The 22983-nt window shown below is 35.6% G+C and overlaps 1 protein-coding gene across 1 annotated transcript; it reads right to left on the bottom strand.

Moving 5' to 3' along the window:
• Positions 1-20338: 20338 nt before the first annotated feature.
• Positions 20339-22440, bottom strand: LOC120088332 (Alcohol dehydrogenase transcription factor Myb/SANT-like family protein). Its single transcript, XM_039045555.2, has 2 exons — positions 20524-22440; positions 20339-20404 (listed from the first exon to the last, which is right to left on the bottom strand). The coding sequence occupies exon 1, from the start codon at positions 21903-21905 to the stop codon at positions 20814-20816; it is 1092 nt and encodes a 363-aa protein (XP_038901483.1). The 5' UTR covers positions 21906-22440; the 3' UTR covers positions 20339-20404; positions 20524-20813.
• Positions 22441-22983: the final 543 nt, after the last annotated feature.

Below are 22983 nucleotides of genomic sequence, written 5' to 3'. Positions count from 1 at the left end.
AGAAGCCTAGTCAGTGACTAACCTTTGAAATATAAAACACATACATATCAATCATGCATAACATAGAAATCATGAACTGAAAATCGTAGCTGAAAACTGAGAATTTAGTCAAGCAAGTATTTACATAAAACTTCATTACACGTAACTAAACATAACATAGGCATCATAGACATCAGCTTTGGAAGGCCTTTGGAAGGCCTTTAAACTAAAGCCAACTCCTCTGTTCTGCTCTTTAGCATAACCTTACTGAACTTAAACTTGGTTGAGAGAGGGACCCTCTGGCCTAAATTTCACTATAACCTTAGTCAAGGTGTGTCACTTCTGACCATTACTTATGTCTTTAATTGTAACTCATCAAACAACTTCCATAAAACCTGAAGCATAAAACATAATAACATTATGTGAATACTTCCTGAATCTTAGTTAAGAATGGGTATTCATCGCTTAAGCTCTCAATGTCCGTATCAGGCCAAGAGACCCATACTTCGGCCTCAGGTTACTGAAATATGGCCTATGAAACCCATACTTCGGCCTCTCATTCAGAACTTTCTACGTGCACGTGGAGTTACTAAGTGATAACTGGTAGAAATACAAGTTATTACAACACAAATAAGTAAAATAATGAGAGAATGTGACGGTAAAATAAGCAATATCATGTCCAAAAGTGTTAGACTGAAAGAAATTGCGATCGCAAGCGCCCATCGCATAAAAGAAGTAATTTACTTATTTTGTGCAGGAAAAATGCGATGGCGCAAGTAAAATTGCGATCCAAAGGAACAAGACGTCAGCACGCTTGAAGATTGCGATCGTAAGTCATGCGATTGTATGTGATCGTGAGAAGTTTCTTACAAAGGTGGCCGCATAAAGACTGTGCATCAAGGTGACAACATAATAAATCATGATGGTACGGAAAGCTGATAACGGTCAAATCCGAATTTAGTTGACAAGCCGTTAAAGCTACACTGTAGCAAGTACACTCAACTTTCAGTGACCATTAATCGGCGCATCAGAGCATAAGAATTAATATCTCCTATCATTCATATCATTAGAAAGGAAGGTTGCTTCACCTTAAGTTCTATAAATACTGAAGGCCACCAGTGTAAGAGAGGTTAACAAGTTAGAGAGTTAGTAGTTCGTTCAAGCACATACTCGTACATATACTTAGAGGACGGAGAAGAGCAAGGAGACGAGGAAGCCGAGAGATCATTCCCGGAAAGATCAGAAGACTGCCGAAAAGCGTTACAAAAGAGAGAGGGCTAACACTTGTGAGAGCAAGAATACACATCGAGAACAGAGTTGGCGTGAAAAAGAACTGTGTAAAAGGCCACGGGAAGCAAGACATTACTTACCGGGCTTTTTATCTCTCAATTCCATTTTTTATTTTGTATTTAGTACTTTATTTATAGAAAATGGAAATCTCATTTCAATCTACGTTCAATCTCTCCATACTTCGCATGAGTAGTTAAATTTCTAAACGGGTTGAGAAGTACTTATCCATACTTTATAAGTTATTAATCTATCAAGCATTCATAAACATCAGTCAAGTAAATAGCTTGGCAAATGTTTGAGGGCTAGCTATAAATAAGTAACTTTCATTAAAGCATTACTTGCTAAATCAATCATAAACATTTGCAAACATTAGAGTCACTCATAGTCTTTGGAAAATCCTTTTAAGATTGATGTGCTTCTCCTACTAATGTCAACCCTGTGAACATATCAATATACTTTAGTTACTAGCCATGGTCTCCCTTTTAGACTCACTTTCCGAATTAAGCTCGTATTAAACCTCTCGCATTAGACTTTCCAAATTCAACTTCTAACATAAATAACTAGAATTCTAGAACTTATCTGAAGGGAAATGCTTCTAAAAACTTGCTTAGAATTGGGTTAGTAACATTACCTCAAAATTTCAGCCCAATAATCTTCATGGTTTGCTCTAGAGCATCAAATCTTCACCATCGGCCCCAAATCAAGCAGCTGCCTACTCATAAAATGAATTCTAGGTTTAATTTCCAAAATATGTAACTCAAACCTCAGACTTTATTTTGTAAAAGTTCCTTCTATAAACTTACTTATAAAGGTGATAACAATATTACCTTAAATTTTTAGCTTGAACTTCCATGTGGTTCGGCCTGGATCTTAATTTCTTCATCAACGGCCTGAATTCACCCAAATACGAATCCCTTCACTACTTCCTTCCTTCTCTGGCCTTCTTCTAGTGAGACTTCCTTCCAGTGGCTCAGCTTTAAAAATTAGACTCTTAGAGCTTTCTAACGGTACCAAGATTGCTTGATTTTCCCGAAGGAATTGTCCAAAATGAGCTCTTGAATTCCCCTTTTTCTTTCTTCATACCACCGCTCAGCCTTCTGCATGAAATCTCCTTAAGCCACCTCACTCACTAGTGGAGATTAAGGGCCAAGATTAAGCCAACTGTCTGGATTACTTAGAGTTTAAATCTGAACGCTTTGTGTAAAACTCGATACTCGAAGGAATACTCAATATTATTTTGGTAAATACTCGATGAAAAATTCAATGGTATTTTAGAAAATACTCTATGGAAAAACTCGATGCTCGATGGGATACTCGATGCTCAATGTCTTGCTCAATGCACAATCCTTCCTCTAATACACATACTCGATGCACGATCCTTCCTTGATCGCACATTCTCGATGCTCAACGGTATTTACTCGATGCATGCCTTGTGCTTACTCGATGCTCAGCCACCATTTTTCACGACCAACACTTAGCCAAAATTTCTTTTTGCAAGGCTAGCTTATTAAGCACCCGAGAGCCAAGTTTCTCATACTTAAACATTTACCTCTTCATGTCCTTATCCTTTACCCATTTCCCAATAATTCCACATTAAATTTTAATAACATAGTAGTAATATCAGCCTTAACCTTAGTAATGTCCAATCCTTTCCTCAAACATACTTAAGTAAGGTAATTAAACTCGGGTTTTACAATTACCTCCCCCTTACAGAAATTTCATCCTCAAAATTTTCTCGAACCTACCTTGGTTAAGGGTTACTCCTTTGTAAACCTTGTATTCTTCCCAAATACCACGCTTCCGTTGCGCCACTTTGATACTAACTGTCTTAGTATTTTCTTGGTGCCACGATTTCTCCTTAGCACTTTACTAAGAGTATCATTTTACCTTCTAGTTCTTTTTCTTTTCCATCAAGAATCTAATCTTCGATTCTCTTCCTTGTTTACTATTATAACTCCTTTGGTTATCTTAGGTAACCTTCAGATTTTCTTTGATAAGGTTAACATTATCTGATGTTTGTTGAACATACTCTAAGTCCGACAATTTCTTTCCTCTAACTAGCTTCAACATTTACATGGCCTCCAATAAAAATCTAATTAAAAGTCTTTTGTGACGTGTTCTTACGTCCATTCTTGCTTTGGGAGTAAGTTTTACTCCTCTCCGGCTTCTACTGTTCAGCCTTCTCATGGTTTCTCTATTAACTTACAAGTCAAACTCTTAATTTTCTTTTCTAAGAAAAGGTGTTTATAACTGCTTGAACTTCTAGTTAATTCCTAACCCTTACCTTTCTAGCTGACTTCTGAAATTCAGAATCTCTTAGGGCATATCTAAGAGTTTGAACCTTTGGAAAATGTAACCAATCCCTAGTTGAGGGCGAGCATCTTCTGCTCTGGTTCCCAACATTAAACCATTGCTAAGAGAGATCCTTACTTCGACCTCTCATTGTTGTACTACCTACGTGCACATGGTAACAACTAAGTATCGTCATACCTTAGGTACTATAACCCAGATACATTTTCAAAGTCCTTCAGTATCGGGTTAGTCAAGTTATCAAGGCCCACATACCTTCTCGAAGTCCTTCAGTATTGGGTTACTCATATACCTTCTCTATGTCCTTCAGTATCGAGCTAATTATATCATCATAGCCCAAATACCTTCTCTATCTCCTTTAGTATCGGGCTGCTCAGATACCTTTTCCATGTTCTTCAGTATCGAGCAAAGCATGAATTTAAGCAACACCCTCATTAATATGTTGTACTAGAAACATGATAATAAAATTAGCTCATGTATAACTTTCATACATAATATTGAAATGCCCTTAGGATACCTTCTTTACCTTCAGTATCCTTCTCAATATGCTTTTAAGAATACCAATGCTATTTCCTAATTTAGGTGTTTTAAAAAAAATAATAGGTCAATATTACTAAGGCCTTAACATCAACTTGACTTAACTAGAAGTTATGAACAATGAACTTAGCATACAATTTTCCTCAACTGTTCAAGAGATCATCTAAGCAAGGGTAATACACACTTATTCTCGACTGTCTCCTTAATCAACTACCTATAATCTTTACGTAACCTGCGAATACCATCTCTCTCTTTCCCATGCATGGCATTGGTACTTCCCAAGGTGACATATCGAGTCTAATATACTCCTTTTTTATTAACCCCAGTAAATGAACCCTTAGCTCTTCCAATTTTATTGACAGCATCTTGTACGGTGCCTATGGAATGGGGTTATACCTAGGATTGAACTTACAATAAATTCAATGTCCTTATCAGGTAGCAAGCCTGATAATTCTTGTTTCTCGCATATATCGTCTTTTACTTCCTTAATTTCCCGTGTTCTGCCTTTCCCTTTAGCAGCTACTAGATACAACTAATTGCATAACACCAGAATTTAACAAATATAAACATGCTAGTTATGTGTAAATACTTTACTAATTACAACATCCGGAAACTCCTTCGTTCCCTACTGGATCATTGCATATACTCTCCCTTGATAATGGGAGGTCATTCCACTACTATTCTCTATTAAACTCCACTGAAACCTCACCTTTGGCTTCAGTGGCATTTAACTATTTTCTTGTCTAACCAGTCATCCTTCACTCTATTTGAGTTGTTGGAGTTGATGCCCTAAATCTCGTAGGGTTTTGTAGTTTGTAAGCACCTGTATGAACAAACATTTTGTGATGTAATAATATGAGATATTTTATTCACTACTGTCTTTGAAATCTAAGATATTTTAGTTGCATTAACCACGAACCAATAAACTAAGATCCCTAATTATCGTTGTAACTTAAGCATGTATGTGATGACATACAAGTGGATCGTGCTTTAAGTGATAACCAAAAAGGTCTGTAGTATATGGATATAGGAGGGGAACCTTATCCTGATGACGCTACGAGTGTGGCCTGCTTTGTAGATGTTACAAGTGTTATAAAGTGCTACAAATGTTCTGATCCTGGTCATTCATGTAGAGACATGCGAGTGTGGGTATCCTATACAAAGGAGTTTTTATAAGACCGGACCACAAAATATTTAGTTTCGTTATATAATGTTGTTCATGACAAAGATTTTCATTTCACTAGGATGACCATAGGTAACATGACTTTAATCCTGAGTGAGTTGGGAACTCCTGCCTATAAGAGCGGTCCTTTGATTTGCATGGGTGCAAGTGGCCAGATCGCCTACTCAAACCTACCACTTTGGGGATTCATCTAATTGGGGAGTTGGAAACTCAGCTACACAAGACGGAATTCACTCCTTCCCTAATTCAGGGGTAAGTAGATAAATTGCTCCCTTAAGGGCTGATTCTGAGGCTTGAACAATGTGGCACCACACCTTCTCTTGGCCCGAGAAGGGTTTACTCATAGTAAGACTATGATGTATTATTCATTAGAGGAATCAGTGGTACCTAAGGAGTTAGATGTAATTATAGGGGGAAAACGGTAAATTGGCTCGGTTGTACTTACGAGCAATTTGTGAAGGGTCATCGTACTGTTGATTGGTTACATCCAATAGACATATAAATATGTCTGTAGCACGAAGAGTGCAGCTGTCGGTCTTTAGTGGAATGTCGGGTAGTTAACGGATGGTGGATATTGTGATTAAAGAGTTTAATCAATTATTCACGTACCGTTGGAGCTTCAAGTTACAGGTCCATAAGGTCCCCTTGGTAGCTAAATGGATTCGTGTTGAGAATCAGTTTTTGGGTTGGTTTGAAGTGTTCAAATTAACAAGAGGGAATTAGATTATATATGATATAATTAAATTGCTTCAATTATATGTGATGTAATTGATTTGATGTATTAGATACATTAATTGGAGGAATTATATGCCATAAAGGAGAAAAAGAACTATGGTTTATATATTGCATGAGATGTGATATTAAAACTATAGGTTATTAATATATTATTTATTTGTAATTAAATCAATTATGGGATAATTGGTTTCAGTTTTTTCTCCTAATAACCAACTTAGTGAGAAGTTATGATTAGTTATGGTATCTAATGGATAAAATGAAAATCGTTTTCATTTTTTAATAATGCGATCAATAAGCGATTGATAATCGAACGATAATCGGATGCACAAAAGAAAATAGCTATACGATAGCTTGAGAGCATAAACGATCGTGCATCAAGTTTGCTATACGATAGACATTCATTTTCTAAATGATTGAGTATTCAGTCTATATGATAGACTCTAGATTTCTCTCACTTACTCGATCGTCTATACGATCATTCAATTCCCCCTTCCCTCTACTAAATCCATACAGAGCCCACAACTCCTAGATTCTTATACCGAGAATACCAAGGTAGCCTCGTGGTGGTGTCTACTTACTGTTCGAGGGTCAAGTGTTGCTCGTTGTTATTCGAGGAGATTTTTGTGTTGTGAAGTGTTCATGTTGATTGAACGTTGGTGCTGTTTGATCGAGGAATACAAGAAGAAAATTTCTTCAAGGATAAGTTCACTCGATCTTTAGTAATTTCCTTTGGAAGCATGCTGTAATTTAGAGTTTATATATAACTATTGTTGTTTGATTGTAAATGTGTATGTTTTGTCACAATGGGGTTTGGAACGATCTTACTTCCGCTCATAGGTTCTCTTTGTTTAGAGTTCCTTCATGAGCTACATGAACTAACTGTGAACATTCCTTTCTTAACATGACTTACCTACCCGCGCTGGGAGCAGTCATCCCTTTCACGGTAACATATTCCTTAATGTTACTTGCCTTAGTTAGCACAGAAAAGTTTTCTATCTTTACTAGCCACTAGCTGGCCAGTTCATCCTGTTACTATTCTAATAGCTGAACCAGTTATAGGTCTCAGTCTCTTCCTACACAAACCTCGCTGGCTCGTAACTTCTTATCCTTCCATAACTAACTATCCAACAAATGGAAGTCTGAAAGTCTCATCATTTGATTCTACTGGAATTCCTAGTGGTTTCTTTTACCTACCCACCGTTATTCATCCTTAGCCAAACTTCTCTCAACTCGAATGGTTTTCTCTACTAAATGGGTGAGACCTTTCCAATTATCTGTACAAAAAACTAGTGTGCATGTCTCTTTTTGCAGATGTTTATAACGGTTTAATTCTAATTTTCTTTTTCTCGTACACTCGGCAATGTATACTAGAATAACCTTGTAAATCTCCACTCGCATTCAGTGACCGTCATCGATCCTTGTACTATCCTGAGGAATCTATCTTTTTAGCTTTTCTAAATGAGCTAGGACAGTATTTCTTTCAGGGCTTTCCTGAGTTCTATTCATGATACGACCTCAACATTAGTCCTTCTGGTGTCGAAAATCTCCCGCCAAATCTCAACTTCTTTTTGCAGTAAGAATACTGCATTCTTGGCTTTACGGTCATCTAAACATCCAACACACTAACTCTTTCTTCTTAGTTTATTCTAACCAAACTTCAACATCTTCTGAAGTTGTGGTACCTGTAGACGTCATTATATTTAAGGCTTTTACCTCTCAATGCCTTATCTCATCTTTGGATCCATCTAACTAGACCAAATACTTGTCGCCAATCTCTAGGCGATTCTGTCAAATACTCTATCCTCTAACTAAGGATCCTATTTCCCCCTTGTAGATGCTTGACTTCCCTTCTGGAGTCGTTTCCTGAACCACTGGATTGCTACCCTTTTCCTTTCTAAAATATGGATTCCTTTCTAACCTCGGTAACTCTAGCGGTAGGGTCATAATCCCCATATGTTGTTTGTGTGCTCTGCCTGCCACTTACTCTTTACATTCTTTACTTACTTAAGTAATACACATGCTAGGGACTCACATTAGGACTCTGACTTATGCATGAACTCTTTCGTTTCCCAAAAAATTATGCTCTAATACCAACTTGTCACACCCCCACCCAGATTTTCCTTTAAACCTACAAAGAGATGTGACTGCAGCAGTTACCAACCCTCTTGCTGGCACTTACTACCTACTAACCTGCTTAACCTGACTTAGAACCCTGAAATGCATACATACTCAACCATATACTGTTCATTAATACAACTTATATACATTACATAATCAGTTAGCCCAACACTCAACTAGTACCTAAATGACATAATACATGCGTACTACTTATACATAACCCACACTTAGATTTTCTAACAATTTGGTCTTGAGTGGCAGAGCAACAGCAGAGTCTTCTTCTGGGGAGTGTCTGCTATCTGTGGAGAACATTTAAACAGGGTGAGCTAGAAGCCCAATGAGTGACTAACCTTTGAAATATAAAACACATACATATCAATCATGCTTAACATAGAAATCATGAACTAAAAACCATAGCTGAAAACTGAGAATTTAGTCAAGAAAGTATTTACATAAAACTTCTCTACACGTGACTAAATATAACATAGGCATCATAGACATCAGCTCTAGAAGGCCTTTAAGCCTCAGCTTCCACATTTAACATCTTTACAAGAGAGCGCCTCCTCTGGTTCGCTCTTTAGCATAACCTTACTGAACTTAAACTTGGTTGAGAGAAGGACCCTCTGGCCCAAATTTCACTATAACCTTAGTCAAAGTGTGTCACTTCTGACCATTACTTATGTCTTTAACTGTAACTCATCAAACAGCTTCCATAAAGCCTGAAGCATAAAACATAATAACATTCTGTGAATACTTCCTAAATCTTAGTTGAGAATGAGTATTCATCGCTCAAGCTCTTAATGTCTGTATTAAGCCAAGAGACCCATACTTCGGCCTCAAGTTACTGAAATATGGCCAATGAGACCCATACTTCGTCCTCTCATTCAAAACTTTCTACATGCACGTGGAGTTACTAAGTACTGTTAACACCTTAGGTACATCATGGACACCTTCCATGCTTTCAGTATCTGACTTACTAAAAACATATCACGCTTTAAAATCATACATATTATGAATCTTTCAGAACATAGCTTTTAGATTAGCATTTGTAGAAACTTAGCTATAGTCTTTAAAACGCATGCTTCAACATGGAATACTTAATTTGATGAAACTAACACAACACCTTGGCATGCGATAGAACAAGTACATACTTGAGGAAAATGCTAAGCAATCTCAAGAAACTTAGTTGCTTGAAAACATATAAACTTATCATCAATTAGCACTGAAATCACATGATTTATCATTCTTCATAGTTCTTGCTAATGCGGAACCTACTCAACGCATAGCATTCTTCATTAACAAGTTTTACCAAAACTTGAGGCCATCTCCTGGGCTGTGACTCCTCTGTCCATCACTTTCCCAGTCCCACTGGCCCTACGTGTACGTAGCTAGGATCCTATCATCAATCGTCTCTAAGCTCGATTACCACCTCGAGGTATTGAACCAAACATACTTTACTAAGAGTCCTTTACATAAACATCACACTTAGCTTTCCCTAATAGCATGCGCTAACCATTCAGGCTTTGCCTAGGGCAACATACTTCATAAGCATTAGACATTAATCACTTACGAACATCATGCTTGGATCATACTTATCCATACTTTAAGTTATTAATCTATCAAGCATTCATAAACATTAGCAAAGTAAATAGCTTGGCAAACGTTTGAGGGTTGGCTATCAATAAGTAACTTTCATTAAAGCATGACTTGCTAAATCAATCATAAACATTTGCAAACATTAGAGTCACTCACAGTCTTTGGGAAATCCTTTTAAGATCAATGTACTTCTCCTAAAATGTCAACCCTGTGAGCATATCAATATACTTTAGTTATTAGCCATGGTCTCTCTTTTAGACTCACTTTCCAAATTAAGCTCATATTAATCCTATCACATTAGAATTTTCAGATTCAACTTCTAACATAAATAACTAGAATTTTAGAACTTATCTGAAGGGAAATACTTCTACAAACTTGCTTAGAATTAAGTTAACAATATTATCTCAAAATTTCAGCCTAAGAATCTTCGTGGTTTGCCCTGGAGCTTCAAATCTTCACCATCGATCCCAAACCAAGCAGTTGTCTGCTCGTAAAATGATTTCTAGGTTTAACTTCTAAAATATGTAACTCAAACCCCAGGCCTTACCTTGCAAAAGTTCCTTCTACAAACTTACTTATAAAGATGATAACAATATTACCTTAAATTTTCAACTTGAAATTCCTTGTGGTTCTTAGCCAAAATTTCTTTTTGCAAGGCTAGCTTATTAAGCATCCAAGAGTCAAGTTTCGCATACTTAAACATTTCCCTCTTCATTTCCTTATCCATTTTCCTACACTTCCACATTAATTTTTAATAACATAGTAGTAATATCAGCCTTAAACCTTAGTAATATCCAGTCCTTTCCTTAAACATACTTAAGTAAGGTAATTAAAACTTGGGTTCTACATCATTTGTAACACTTTACAATAATTGTAATAATTATAAAGCGGGTTGTATCCGTAGTGTCACCAGGATAAGGTACTCAACATTATCCATCTACCACGGACCGTTCAGGATATTACTTAAACATGATCCACCTGTGACCTATATGTCTCCACATATATGTTTAAGTTATATAAAATAACCTAGAATCTTATTGAGTTAGTGCACATAAAATAACAGTTATTTTATTAATAACAATTTGTTTATACAAGTTTACAAATTACGAGAATGTAAGAGAGATTTAGGACATCAATCCCAACAGGTTTGTCAAGGACTTTTCTCACACAGCCACTCACTTGACTTAGTTGGTTAGAAAGGAAGCTTCCTTTGTTTAGAGTAAAGCTTGTGAGGATAGTTTTCAGGATCTTAAGCAAAAGCTTGTTACTGTACCAGTTCTTACAGTGTCGGATGGATTAGAAAGTTTCGTTATTTATAACGACACCTCTAAGAAAGGATTGAAGTGTGTGCTGATGCAACATGGTAAGGTAGTTGCCTATGCTTCCTACCAGTTGAAGAATCATGAACGAAACTATCCTACACATGATTTAGAGCTAGCAGAAATGGTTTTTGCATTGAAGATCTGAAGACACTATTTGTACGAGGAAAAGATACAGATTTTCATAAACCATAAGAGTTTGAAATACTTTTTCACTTAAAAGGAGTTAAATATGAGATAGTGCAGATGACTAGAGTTAGTGAAAGATTATGACCGTGAGATTCTCTATCATCCAAGTAAGGCAAATGTGGTAGCGGTGCACTGGGTAGAAAGACAACTCATTGAAAACTTTAATTACTAGAAAGATTCATTATGCAATGATTTTGAACGAGTTGAAATTGCAATACCAGTGGGAGAAGTCACTTCACACCTAGCGTAGTTGACAGTACAATCGACCTTGAGACGAAATATTATTGATGCACAATAAGGTGATCCTTACCTTGTTGAGAAATTTTGTCAGGTAGAGTTAGGACAGGATAATGAGTTCTCAGTATCCTTAGATCATGGTTTTCTTTATCAGGGGCGCTTATGTGTACCTGCAAACAATGGCCTTAAGATGAACTATTGACAGAAGCTCATAGTTCCTAATTTGAATACATCTTGACAGCACCAAAATATATCAGGACTTGAAACGATATTATTGGTGGTATGATATGAAAAGAGAGATTGTTGAGTTTGTCAGTAAGTCAGCAGGTGAAGACCCTGAGACAAAAGCCAATAGGCTTATTGCAGCCCTGAGCATACCATAATGGAAGTAGGAGAATGTGTCTATGGATTTCATTGTGGGTTTGCCAAGAACAACAAAGGGCTATACAGTGATATGGGTTATAATGGGCAGACTCACCAAGTTAGCACATTTTATTCTAGGAAAGTCTACGTACTTAGTGAACAAGTGGGTTCAGATATACATGAAAGAGGTGGTGAGATTGCATGGAGCGTCGATGTCTATTGTGTCTAACATAGACTCCTACTTTACATCTCGTTTTTAGAAGAGTCTTCAATCAACATTAGGCACTCAATTAGATTTTAGCACAACTTTTCATCCATAGATCGATGGTCAAATGGAGCGTTTGAACCAAACATTGGAGGATATGTTAGACGCTTATGCATTGGATTTTTTTAGGGAGTTTGGACTCTTACCTATATTTGTTGGAGTTTTCTTGTAATAACAGTTACCATGCTACTATTGGCATGTCATTGTTTGAAGTCCTGTATGGAAAGAGTTGCAATTCTTTTATTTACTAGGATGAGATCAGTGAACATAAGTTGTTAGGACTTGAGTTGGTGCAGACTACAATTAAAGCAATACCAAAGATTAGATCACAGATGCTAACAACTCAGAGTAGATAGAAAAATTATGCCAATGTTAGACATAAGGATCTAGAGTTTGAGGTGGGTAATAAAGTGTTTTTGAAAGTGGCATCTATAAAAGGTGTTCTAAGGTTTTGAAGGAAGGATAGTTAGTCCTCGTTTTATTAGGTCTTTCGAGGTCTTGGAGTGAATTAATCTTGTGGCTTATTGGTTAGCATTGTCACAATATCCCTCTGCAGTTCATAATGTTTTCTCATGTCTCCATGTTGAGGAAGTATATAGCAGACCCGTCTCATGTGGTAGATTACGAGTTCACGAAGTTGAATGAGAATTTGAGTTATGAGGAGAAACCTAAGCAAATTCTTGCTGAGGAGGTGCAAACTTTGCGCAATCGGGAGATAGCACTAGGGAAAGTTCTTTGGTCGAATCATCAGTTCGAGGAAGCAACATGGGAATAAAAGGTTGAGATGAGAGCACAACACCCAGAGCTCTTTTAGGATTAAAACTTCCAAGAACGAAAGTTCTTAAGGAGGGAAGAATGTAATATCCTAAATTTTCAGGTAAATTTAAAATAATTAACTTTGATGTTTGAGTGTATTTTTACAATTTTGAGTCCAAAATTGAATTATTTTGATAAGATAATTTAATTTAAATTAAGCATGATCTAGATTCTTAATGTAAAGTGAAAAGTTTTGAGGGATTTAGATTTAAATTAATTGGGTTTGATTTTATTTTATGGGAATTTAATAAGGAAAAAGGAAAAGTATTTATATGTATATATATATGCTCCTCATGAAGCATACAGAAAAGGAAAAACAACAATAACTTTCATCTTCTTTGTGTAACTCACGCCGCCGCCACACACTCTCTCTCTATCTTCTGTCAGCCGAGTGCCCAACCACCACGCTGCTGTTGTTCGTCCGTCGCTCGTGCCTCCAATTGGTCTATGTCATTAGTCTCCAGCAACTGCTCGCGAACGTCGCCGTTCGCGTCCGTCGCCGACCTCGGATCTCACCGTCAGATGCATTGTGTCGTTCGTTCGCGCGCCCAACTGTAAGTGGAACGCCGCAGTCCATTGATTCAGTGCTGCTATCGTTGCCAGTGGAGCCATCGGTGTCCAGGTCGCGCCAGTACTGTCCAGTGGGCTCGCTGGAAGTTCCATTGGATTAAGATCATTGTTGTTTTTCGTCAAATTTTCTGGGTTATCTCGAATGCCATTAACGTTTTAGCTTTGGTTAGTTTTCGGGTTTTAGGTTGAAAATTGGGGGTGTTTAAGTTACTGGCTAGCAAGAATTCTGGGCATTAGGCCTTCAGTGGATAAAATTATTTGGAGTTGTTAGAAATCATTTGGAGAATTTGGTAGTTGAAATTAGGCCTTCAGTGTTAATTTTAAATTTGATTCATGTTTTGGGGTTGGTTTCAGATTCAAGGATTTCCATGGAAATTTGATGTTTAGATTAAATTCTAAGATAAGTGATACTATTATCGCGTCAGAAATATTAAGCTAATGATGGATTTTAGAAGCATGACCAGGTTTGGTAAATTATAAGCATGTATGATCTGTGATGTAATTATGAATTGTGTTATGGATCCTCTATTGATATGTATGTTATGACACATGTTTATTAAAGTTGTGATTTATTGCACTATCCATCTCATGTTATGTTATCGACAAGTTTACTTCCATGTTTTGACGATGTGTTTTTAGTGTTTGGTTGTATGTCCTAAAACTCGTGGTTTGTAAACTTTAAACATATTCTACCTTACAGAACAATTGTTATTGAAGTTATTCGATAAAAACTTTATTGAATATGGGTACCTTAATCTAGGGCCATTATGGATGCGGCCTCGATTTGTATTTGATATCGACGATGGTTCATGTGGAGACATGCGAGTGAAGACATTCTATGCAATGAGTTTGCATAAGGTCGGACCACGAAATAGTCACTATTACTTTATAACACTTTATTAATGAGACTGGCTATTTCAATTCGATGACTTAGGAAACTCGATCTTAATCCTGAGCTAACTATGAACTTCTATTTATTCGGGATTATTCTTTAATCTACATGAGTGAGAGTGGCTTAATATTCAATAAGCCTCCCATTTTAGGGGTAAGACCGGGTAGATAGATGGGGACATTGTTCTGCAAGATGGAACTCACTGTTACCTCATTCTAGGGTAGTAAATAGGTTGTTCTTTAAGTGCTGACTTTGGGTCTTGAACAAGGGACTATGCCCTCTCATTGGTTCGAAACGGATTCGGTTTGGTGGTTAGACCACAAATTAGAGGATGAGCAAGATGTAATTGTAAGGGTAAAATGGTAATTTTAACCCAACTGTAATTACGAACCACCCGTGAAAGATAGGCCTTAGTGGAGTGTCCTGATAGTTAACGAATATTGGATAATTAGGTTAAAGAGTTTATTGGAACTCATGATCTGTAAGTCCATTAAGTCCCTCTGCTAGTTCATATCAGATTAAACGTTAGAACAATGTTGATGAGAGAATTTGAAACGTTCAAATTTGGCTTAGGGGATTATAATTAGTTATATGCGATATAATTAACGTAATAAAATAGTTTAATTGTTGAATTTAAAGAAATTGGAGAGTTGTAAATATTTAATTTAAATATTTTACACGTGAATAGAGAATTCACGTCTGGGATTGATGTTTTATTAATTTAATATTTGATAATAAATTAATTTTATTAATTAAAGTGTTTAATTAATTATTAGAATTAATTTTATTTTAACAAATTAATTATTTGAATTATTTTTTATTTAAAACATTAAAACTAAAATTCATTTAAATTGAATTCGTGAAATTCAATTTATAAATGAATTTTAATTTAGTGTAATGTTCCCATTTTCTCCACTAAGTTGAACAACTCAAATCGCACTAAATTTTGAGCAGTTTGGTGTCAATTTCTCATGCAATTTTGATTGCATGAGTTTGCTCTTTGAATAAGAGAAAAATTAATTGTAGAAGGGTTCATGCAATTTTGAAATGTGAAAAAAAAATGGCTCTTTCCAAAATTTACTCCAAATCACTCTCAAACTCCAATTCCCTTCAAATCTCACCATAATTGGATCCTGCAATCTATTCTAAAGTCGGAGAATAGCGGGGAAGACTCTAACAATAGTCCATGACGATTTCGTGTTTAAAATTCACCAAGAATTTACATCAACTTGGAGGTTCTTCAAAGGTTTGAACTAAAAACCCTAATATTCAAGTTATGAACATATATGCTTAATCCTCAAAATTAATGTAATTAGAGTGCTTATAATCCTAATTGCTTCTGCATGCGCATTGTAGGCTCTTTCAATTAGGCCACTAGATACTCGTGAACCGACAAGTTCACTTTCTCGCTTTGATTTCGTGAGCCAACGGGTTCACTTCCATATTATGACGGTGTGTCTTCAAGCCACTAGACATGGGAGATAAGGCGAGATGGAAAATCCACTTATATAGTCATCCAGGAACAAATTTCAGGTTGCAAGTATCACAAACCTTCAGGCATTCCCTGTATGTGAATGCAGAGCCTGATCCCGTTAATGGGATCACTTACTAAGTATTTTATGTTCATTCTTTATGTTTACATGTTTTCAAATAAAGATAAGGACACATTGGTGAATGACAAGAAGAATCTGTGACCGAGCCTATGGGACTAGCTTGACACTTCTGCATATGATTTTCTCATGTTTTTATGTTTTTGTTTAGCAAACAAATGTTGATTGCTTTGATTATCTTTATTTATTTAATTAATTAATTTTAAATTAGTATTAGAGGTACCTCAAGCAAAGGTTATCTGATTTATTTTGTTGAAACTTTATATTCAATTAAAAGTTATGATTCTTTTTTGTTAAGTTGTAACGGATTTGTTTTCAAGCTTTTGCATGCATGAAGTAATGTCCTATTAGTACGTGTTATAAAGTTGGATCGTTACAGTTGGTATCAGAGAGGAACCTCTCCTACTAAGATGTGGTTGGGGGACGAGCCAAGTAGAAGCCGGTAGGCATATAATGACCCAAGTTTAGGAGAGGGACTTGGATAAACCGAGATCACATCCAAATGGGAGGGATCCTGAGGACATGAAAGTATAGTTAAGAAAGGCTTAATTGAAAGTTACAACTTATACCAACAAGGTGCACCTTACTTTTCGATGCTCAATAAAAAAAACTCCAAAGTTAAGCATACTTAGCTTAAAGTAATCCTATGTTAGGTGACCTTCCTGAGAATTTTTCTAAACCGCATGTGAGTGATGAAAGGACCCGTGTTGGTTTGTGAGGATAACTTGCACTTCTAGAAGCATTCAAGACAAGCAAGGATGATGTAGCTAGATCGGAGGGGATGTAGGGGAATATTGAGCCATCAATTGTTGAATTTGGATTTCAGATCCTAGTCTAAATCCTGAACCTGGGGCATTACAGTAGACAATTTCGTGGTTGATTTAGATGATTTGTATTTACGACAAAGCTTCCAAGAGATGTCGAGGGAGGTATTTATGCTGTATGAAAATGTTTTTTCTTTTCATTCTTGTATTTTAGTTGAACATTTAGATAGGTAACGTGGTTACTCAATGTATGTTTTGTTTGATATCGTCATCAAAGCGATGGAGGTATCATATGCTTGTATTTTAGTTGGAATGTTTAGATGGGCATTGTGGTATTTCCATGAGACACCAAAAATTTCAGTAGTTAACTTCAGAGTATCTATATTGCTTATGTTTTTTAGTACATTATATTGGCACGACTCAAACAAATATTTTAGCAGTTTAAGGTACTTGCATGGTTCAATCTAAGGTTGCAACAATATTTTTGTATATGATATGATTTGAAATGTTGGTGGGAAATTAATCGCCACTTAAAGCTTATTGCATCCTTAAACCAAATATTTTCTTTGAGGTTGTATTTTTGTTTTGAAAAAAAATACTTTTTTAGTTTGTTAAACTAGTCTTAGATGTGTTTTCACAAGAATTCCATATAGGGATAAATCTGGCCATTTGAAGATTTTAAAAGTAGTAGATTTTATCCCTATTTTTCAAAACTAAAATAATTTTGATCACTTTTTAAAAACACCATCTTATTTTAGCCATTTATTTAGGGAATCAACATTGGAATCTATAATAGATTTTAGTAGAGATATTTATGGGCAGGGCCGGGCGAGAATGGCTTCCCTGTCCCCATCCCAGCTACCACATTTTAATCCTCATTCCCACAAAAATTTCGGATTAGGGTGGGAATTCCCCACGGAAAATTCTCGAGTATGGGATTCCGTGCAGAGAATTTTTTTCCATTTGATTTTTAAAACAAAAAAAATTGACTTAATATGAAAATTTTTTAATTAAATAATTAAACAATTCACTCATATGTGAAAAATATAATTAAAATGATTAATTTGCATAATTTTTAAATATTACAATAACATATTTTAATTTCAATTTAATAAATATACTGTATTGAAATACTATATAATATATACACATAAACTGAGAGTGAGTTTATTATTTTCAAGAAGAAAAAAAAACTAACTCAACTCACTTTTGAGTTTATGTATAAAACTCTTGTAGTGAGTTCTATAGGTTTTTTTCCTTTGCAAGGTGAGTTTTATAGTTTTAGTGGGTGCATTAATATATATATTTTATCGGGGTGGGAGTAGTGAATGTAATTCATATCTCCGTCCTTATTTAGTTAATAGAAAAAAATTTCTCCCCACTCTCTCCCTCATTAAGGATGCTCCACTCCATTTGGAGTGGGTCTCTACAGGTCCTGACCCCACATATCAAATGGACATTTCTAAATTTTAGTAATGAATACATGAACGTCTTAGTTTTTATAATGAAGTATAGATTCCATATCAAAAAATTGAAGTATTGAAGCATATAAATTAAAAAAGCAATTCCATTAGATTTCAGTAAACGGTGCCTAAATCAAAATTTAAGTTAAATTGTAGCTAAATAAATATATGAACATCTCAGATTTTATTTTCGTTGAAGTTTACTTTAGGTCAGTAATTTAAAAGTTTAAAAGAACCAATAAAGTTGACTTTTAATCCATCGAAAATCTCTCAATACACCAGTCAACATACCTAAATCTCTTCAATCCAATATATCCCCTTACCCAAATTTTGTCAGAGGAAAAAAACGATTAAAAAATTAAAAAACACTTTTAATTCTAAATTTTTATGAAAATAACAATTTAGTATTTGAATTTTAGTTTGTAACAATTTAATCTCTATATTTTCAAGTTTATAATAATTTTAGTCCATAAACTTTAGTATGCAACAATTTAGTCTTTATATTTTTAAATTCATAATAATTTAGTCCCTAACATAAACAAATTTATCAAAATTAGATGTCAATTTTTATTATTTTATGATGTAGACTTTGTATTTTATAAAAATATTGAATTTCTAATTAGTTTATCGATTTATTTAGGCAAGAAATTTAAATCTTAACATTAATTTCTACCATGGAGACTAAATTGTTACAAATTTTAAAGCACGAGGACTAAATTGTTATATAGTAAAGTCCAAAGATTGAATTGTTATAAAATTAAAAGTTCAAGAATTAAATCGTTATAAATTAAAATTTAGGAAAAATTTAGAGACTAAATTATTAGTTTTATGAAAATTTAGGAAAGTTTAGAGAATCTTAGATATAGCTAGAGATTTCCTTCAAATAAATCATATCTTACTACTCATTATTTAAAATTATTTTAGTTTTAAAAATAGGTAAAAGCACTTTCCCAACACTCTCTTGTCTATCAACATCTATCATTTGATAATTATAAAATTTTGTTATATTTTGTAAATATTTTGATTATTTTTTTATATTTAAAAACAACTATTTGTTTTTCTTTTCTACAAAATTATCGAATTTTGTATTTGAATTCTAAAAAAGAAAATTTTCACCTATAGAAAGAATATCAAATTATTTATAGAAATAACAAAAAAATACTTATAGATTATATCAATGATAGAATTCTATTCTTATACTGATAGACGCTAATAGACTTCTATCAATCTTTATTAAAGAAGATTAAAAGACCCGTTTAGATTGATTTGATAAAATAAAATGTTTTAAAAAAAAACTTATTTTTGTTTAAACATTTTTCACAAATATGGTTGAAAATACTCTTCAAAAGCTCCAATTTTTTCAAAACGCATTCCAAACATACCTGAATTTTACCATTTTTTATAAATAATTTCTTTAATTTTTGTATTTTTGAAAATCTCCGTTCTAAAACGTGTTTCTAAAGAAGTAAAAGCTTACGAAAAATTGCTTCATTGTGAGAATCAAGCATAATTTTTCAAAATAGAAAACAAAAAGAATAATCTGTAAAGTTTTAGAACTAAGATAAGATAATTGAAAATTAAGCCAAAACGAGCTTTAACAACCAGATTTTCATATGTAGTAGAAGCACTTCGAAATACATCCTCCCAAGTACATTTTAGAAAAGTACTTTCGAGCCCTTCTACCTTCTTAAAAACCACTTTAAATCACCCCATTTGCTCATAAACTGCCTCACAACAAAGGAGTTCAAAAAGGCCCTCATTCTTTCCAAGCCCATGAACACAAACGTTCAGAAATCCAAAATAGAATGACCTTCCTTATAAAGGTTATGCTACAAATTTTATACTTAAAAGAAAGTTAAAACTGAGTATCATTTGATAGAACTTTGAACCATAAGAATAGAATTCTAAATTTTAAACCATAGTGATTAAATTCTATACAACAAAGTTAACATTTCTAATCAAAATGGTCAGCCAATGCCACCAATTCATCCACTAAAGCAGGCAGCAGATAATACACTCACTTCAAAAGAGGCCATTCAGCTACAAGAAATCCAAACACCTGCTTCATCTATTTCACATAAAGAAGGCCAAAAAAAGGGCAATTTTGCCATAATCTGATTCTTTATTCACAAATTGAAGTTCCCTTCAGCAAGTTTGGGAGCTACAAACTGCAGCAAGTTCAGAAGCTTCAGACAAAAACAAACAGGAAGAAGCTTTTTCTTTACGGTAAACAGTGATAAACAATGAGACTTGAATTCGCAGAGAACAAACAAACTGAATAATTTACCTCTATATGTGAAGATTTACCAGAGTTTTCTTTTTATATGGCTACACTGATTAGACAATCACAATCTAGCTAATCCAGTCAAAGATGAAAAGAACAATGTGAAAAAAAAAAAAGGAAGAAAAAGAGTGGAATAAAACAACAAAAGGACTAGAAAAGGAACCTAACTAGGATCATTTTCGACTTTCAGAAGCTGAAAATCTCTGCAACCAATCATAGTTTGAGAAGAAGGATGAAACCCCATTTGGAATTTGAGCCAATTGAGCCCAAAAATGGAGAAAAAGGAAGCCATTTTAGGCCTCAGGAGATGGGATTCTCTTAGTCTTCTTCTTGTTTTCAGTAACTGCCTTAGCAAAAGCTTCCACAATTCGCTGCTGTGAATCCAGGATCATTTCTGTTCGTTTAATCTCCATCTCCATTCTCATTGCTTCAATCTCTCTAGCCATTTCCATCTTCATCCTCTCCATTCTTACAAACCCATCTCCCAAAGTTTTAATAGCGGACACCATCTCTGCAACTGGATCTCGTTCCCTTTCCCTCTCCCCTCTCTTCCCTGTCACCGGCCTCACCGGGTTCGACTCCCTCACAACTCTAGTCCCAAAATTAACAGCGGCAGAGTTCATCCCTGAAACAGGATTTGAATTAGGGTTCATCTTCTGTTCAGATTTCGGATAATTTTTCAACCCTGGTTGAGCTATACTCACACCAGTCGGAATTCGAATCCGAAACCCTCCAGCAGCGGCTCCATCTCCACCACTTCCACCGCCAGTGCCACCGCTGTTATTAATCCCATTTCCATACAATTTCCTCACACTCCGAGTCGCCGAAGCCCCAGCATTCCTAAACTCTTCATACAGTTCCTGATCATCTTCTTCCTCTTCCTCCTCCTCCTCCCCACCGCTATCCGATTCCTCCGGCTTCGCAGACGGCCCTTTCTCCATAGCATCCATCCGCTTAAAATGAACCCAAGAAGACGTAAATCGGGAAAGCGGCATAGACCGAGCCCGTTGAAGCTCAGTCCGGTACCGTTTCCGAAGTTTCTCCATCTTATGACGACACTGCACGGCGGTCTTCGGTGGCGATGCGTTAGGGCATCGATGAGAAACGGAATCGGCAACATCCTGCCAGTGAGTGGCCTTGAGATTCCCACGACGAAGGGAATACCACTTATCCCTATAAGAATCGATCAAAGCAATCGTCTCCTCATGAGACCAGCACGGAGGCGGAAGACGGCGAGAGGAAGCCGTGGCTTGCGGCGGCGGATTGGAAGGAGGAGGGAGAGGAGCAGAAAGGGAAAGGGCTTGAAGGGGATTGGAAGGGTGAGAAGAAGAAGGGGGAGATCCATCGATGGGAGAGGAAGGAGAACCCATGGCAGAGGAAACCATCGGAGATCTGAAGAGAGATCAGAAGGGGGAAAAGGGTTAGATCTGAAGAAGAAGAAGAGAGAGGAGCGGCGGAGAGAGGAAGAGAGAGAGGAAGGAGGAGGAGGATTTAGAGGATGAGGCCACCGCTAAGGGGGGAGGGCTAAGGTGCGCCGGGGGAGGGAGGTGATAAAGTGCGCGAGGGGCGCAGGGAAGGAGTGACATGGCGAAAGGGGATTGGGCGGTGAGGATGATGAGGGGGATTGTAAGCCGCCGCCAAGGGTGGGGTGGGTGGGTGGAGGGAAGAGAAGGGTGGATGGCGTTGGCGTGGGGAGTGGGGCTTGTTTGGTGGTAACCTTTTTTATTTTACAATGCCATTTCATTTGGCTTGGCTTAGTAGTGGAGCAATTTCGGGACTTTTCAGATTTCGGTTTCTTTTTTCCTTCATTTTCCTATGGGCCGGTCTTTTTCTTTTTTAGAAATTAAAGTAAATAGCAAAATCGAGAGATATCTTTTGATTTTTGTCAAAAAAAAAAAATGAAAATAATAAGATTTTTGGCAAAAACATATTGGGTACATGAAATATTTTTTTTTTAATCTCCAAATTGCCCTTGGTATGGTCGATTAACAGTTTTTTTTTTCAGTACTGTGTAATTGTTATACTAGGTATAAATTCTCAATAGAAATATAGTGTAAATGGAATCGTCTCAAGACCATGTATCAATTCTCAATAAAAAAAATAATATAAATGGACTCGTCAGATAGGAGATTTCGTTGACCGTATATCAATTCTCAATAAAAAAAAAAAATACAATATAAATGGAATCGTAGGCAAGAGATTTCAATCTAACGGATTTAATGGATAAAGATGCCGAATTTTTCTGTCATTTTAAAATTTGAATTGGCAGTTTCATATTTGTTTTGATTTGATTTAACGAATTTTCGAAAATATTTAGAATTAATTCATCTTTAATTTGTTTTTCATTATTTTGATTTTCTTAATTTATAATATATCTTTAGATTTTACATTATTTTATTGGTTTTTTTTTCATTATTTTAAATTCAAATTATTTTTTATCTTGATTAGGATTTTACTAAAAGT

The sequence above is a fragment of the Benincasa hispida genome, chromosome 1, assembly GCF_027475165.1.
Source record: "Benincasa hispida cultivar pf3 chromosome 1, pf3_genome.v1.1, whole genome shotgun sequence".
Taxonomy (NCBI): Eukaryota; Viridiplantae; Streptophyta; class Magnoliopsida; order Cucurbitales; family Cucurbitaceae; genus Benincasa; species Benincasa hispida.
This window is presented reverse-complemented; position numbering and strand designations above follow the sequence as displayed.

Coding starts and splice junctions, on each gene's coding strand:
- LOC120088332 (XM_039045555.2), bottom strand. CDS start 21,905: ATGGTTTCCTCTGCCATGGGTTCTCCTTCCTCTCCCATCGATGGATCT.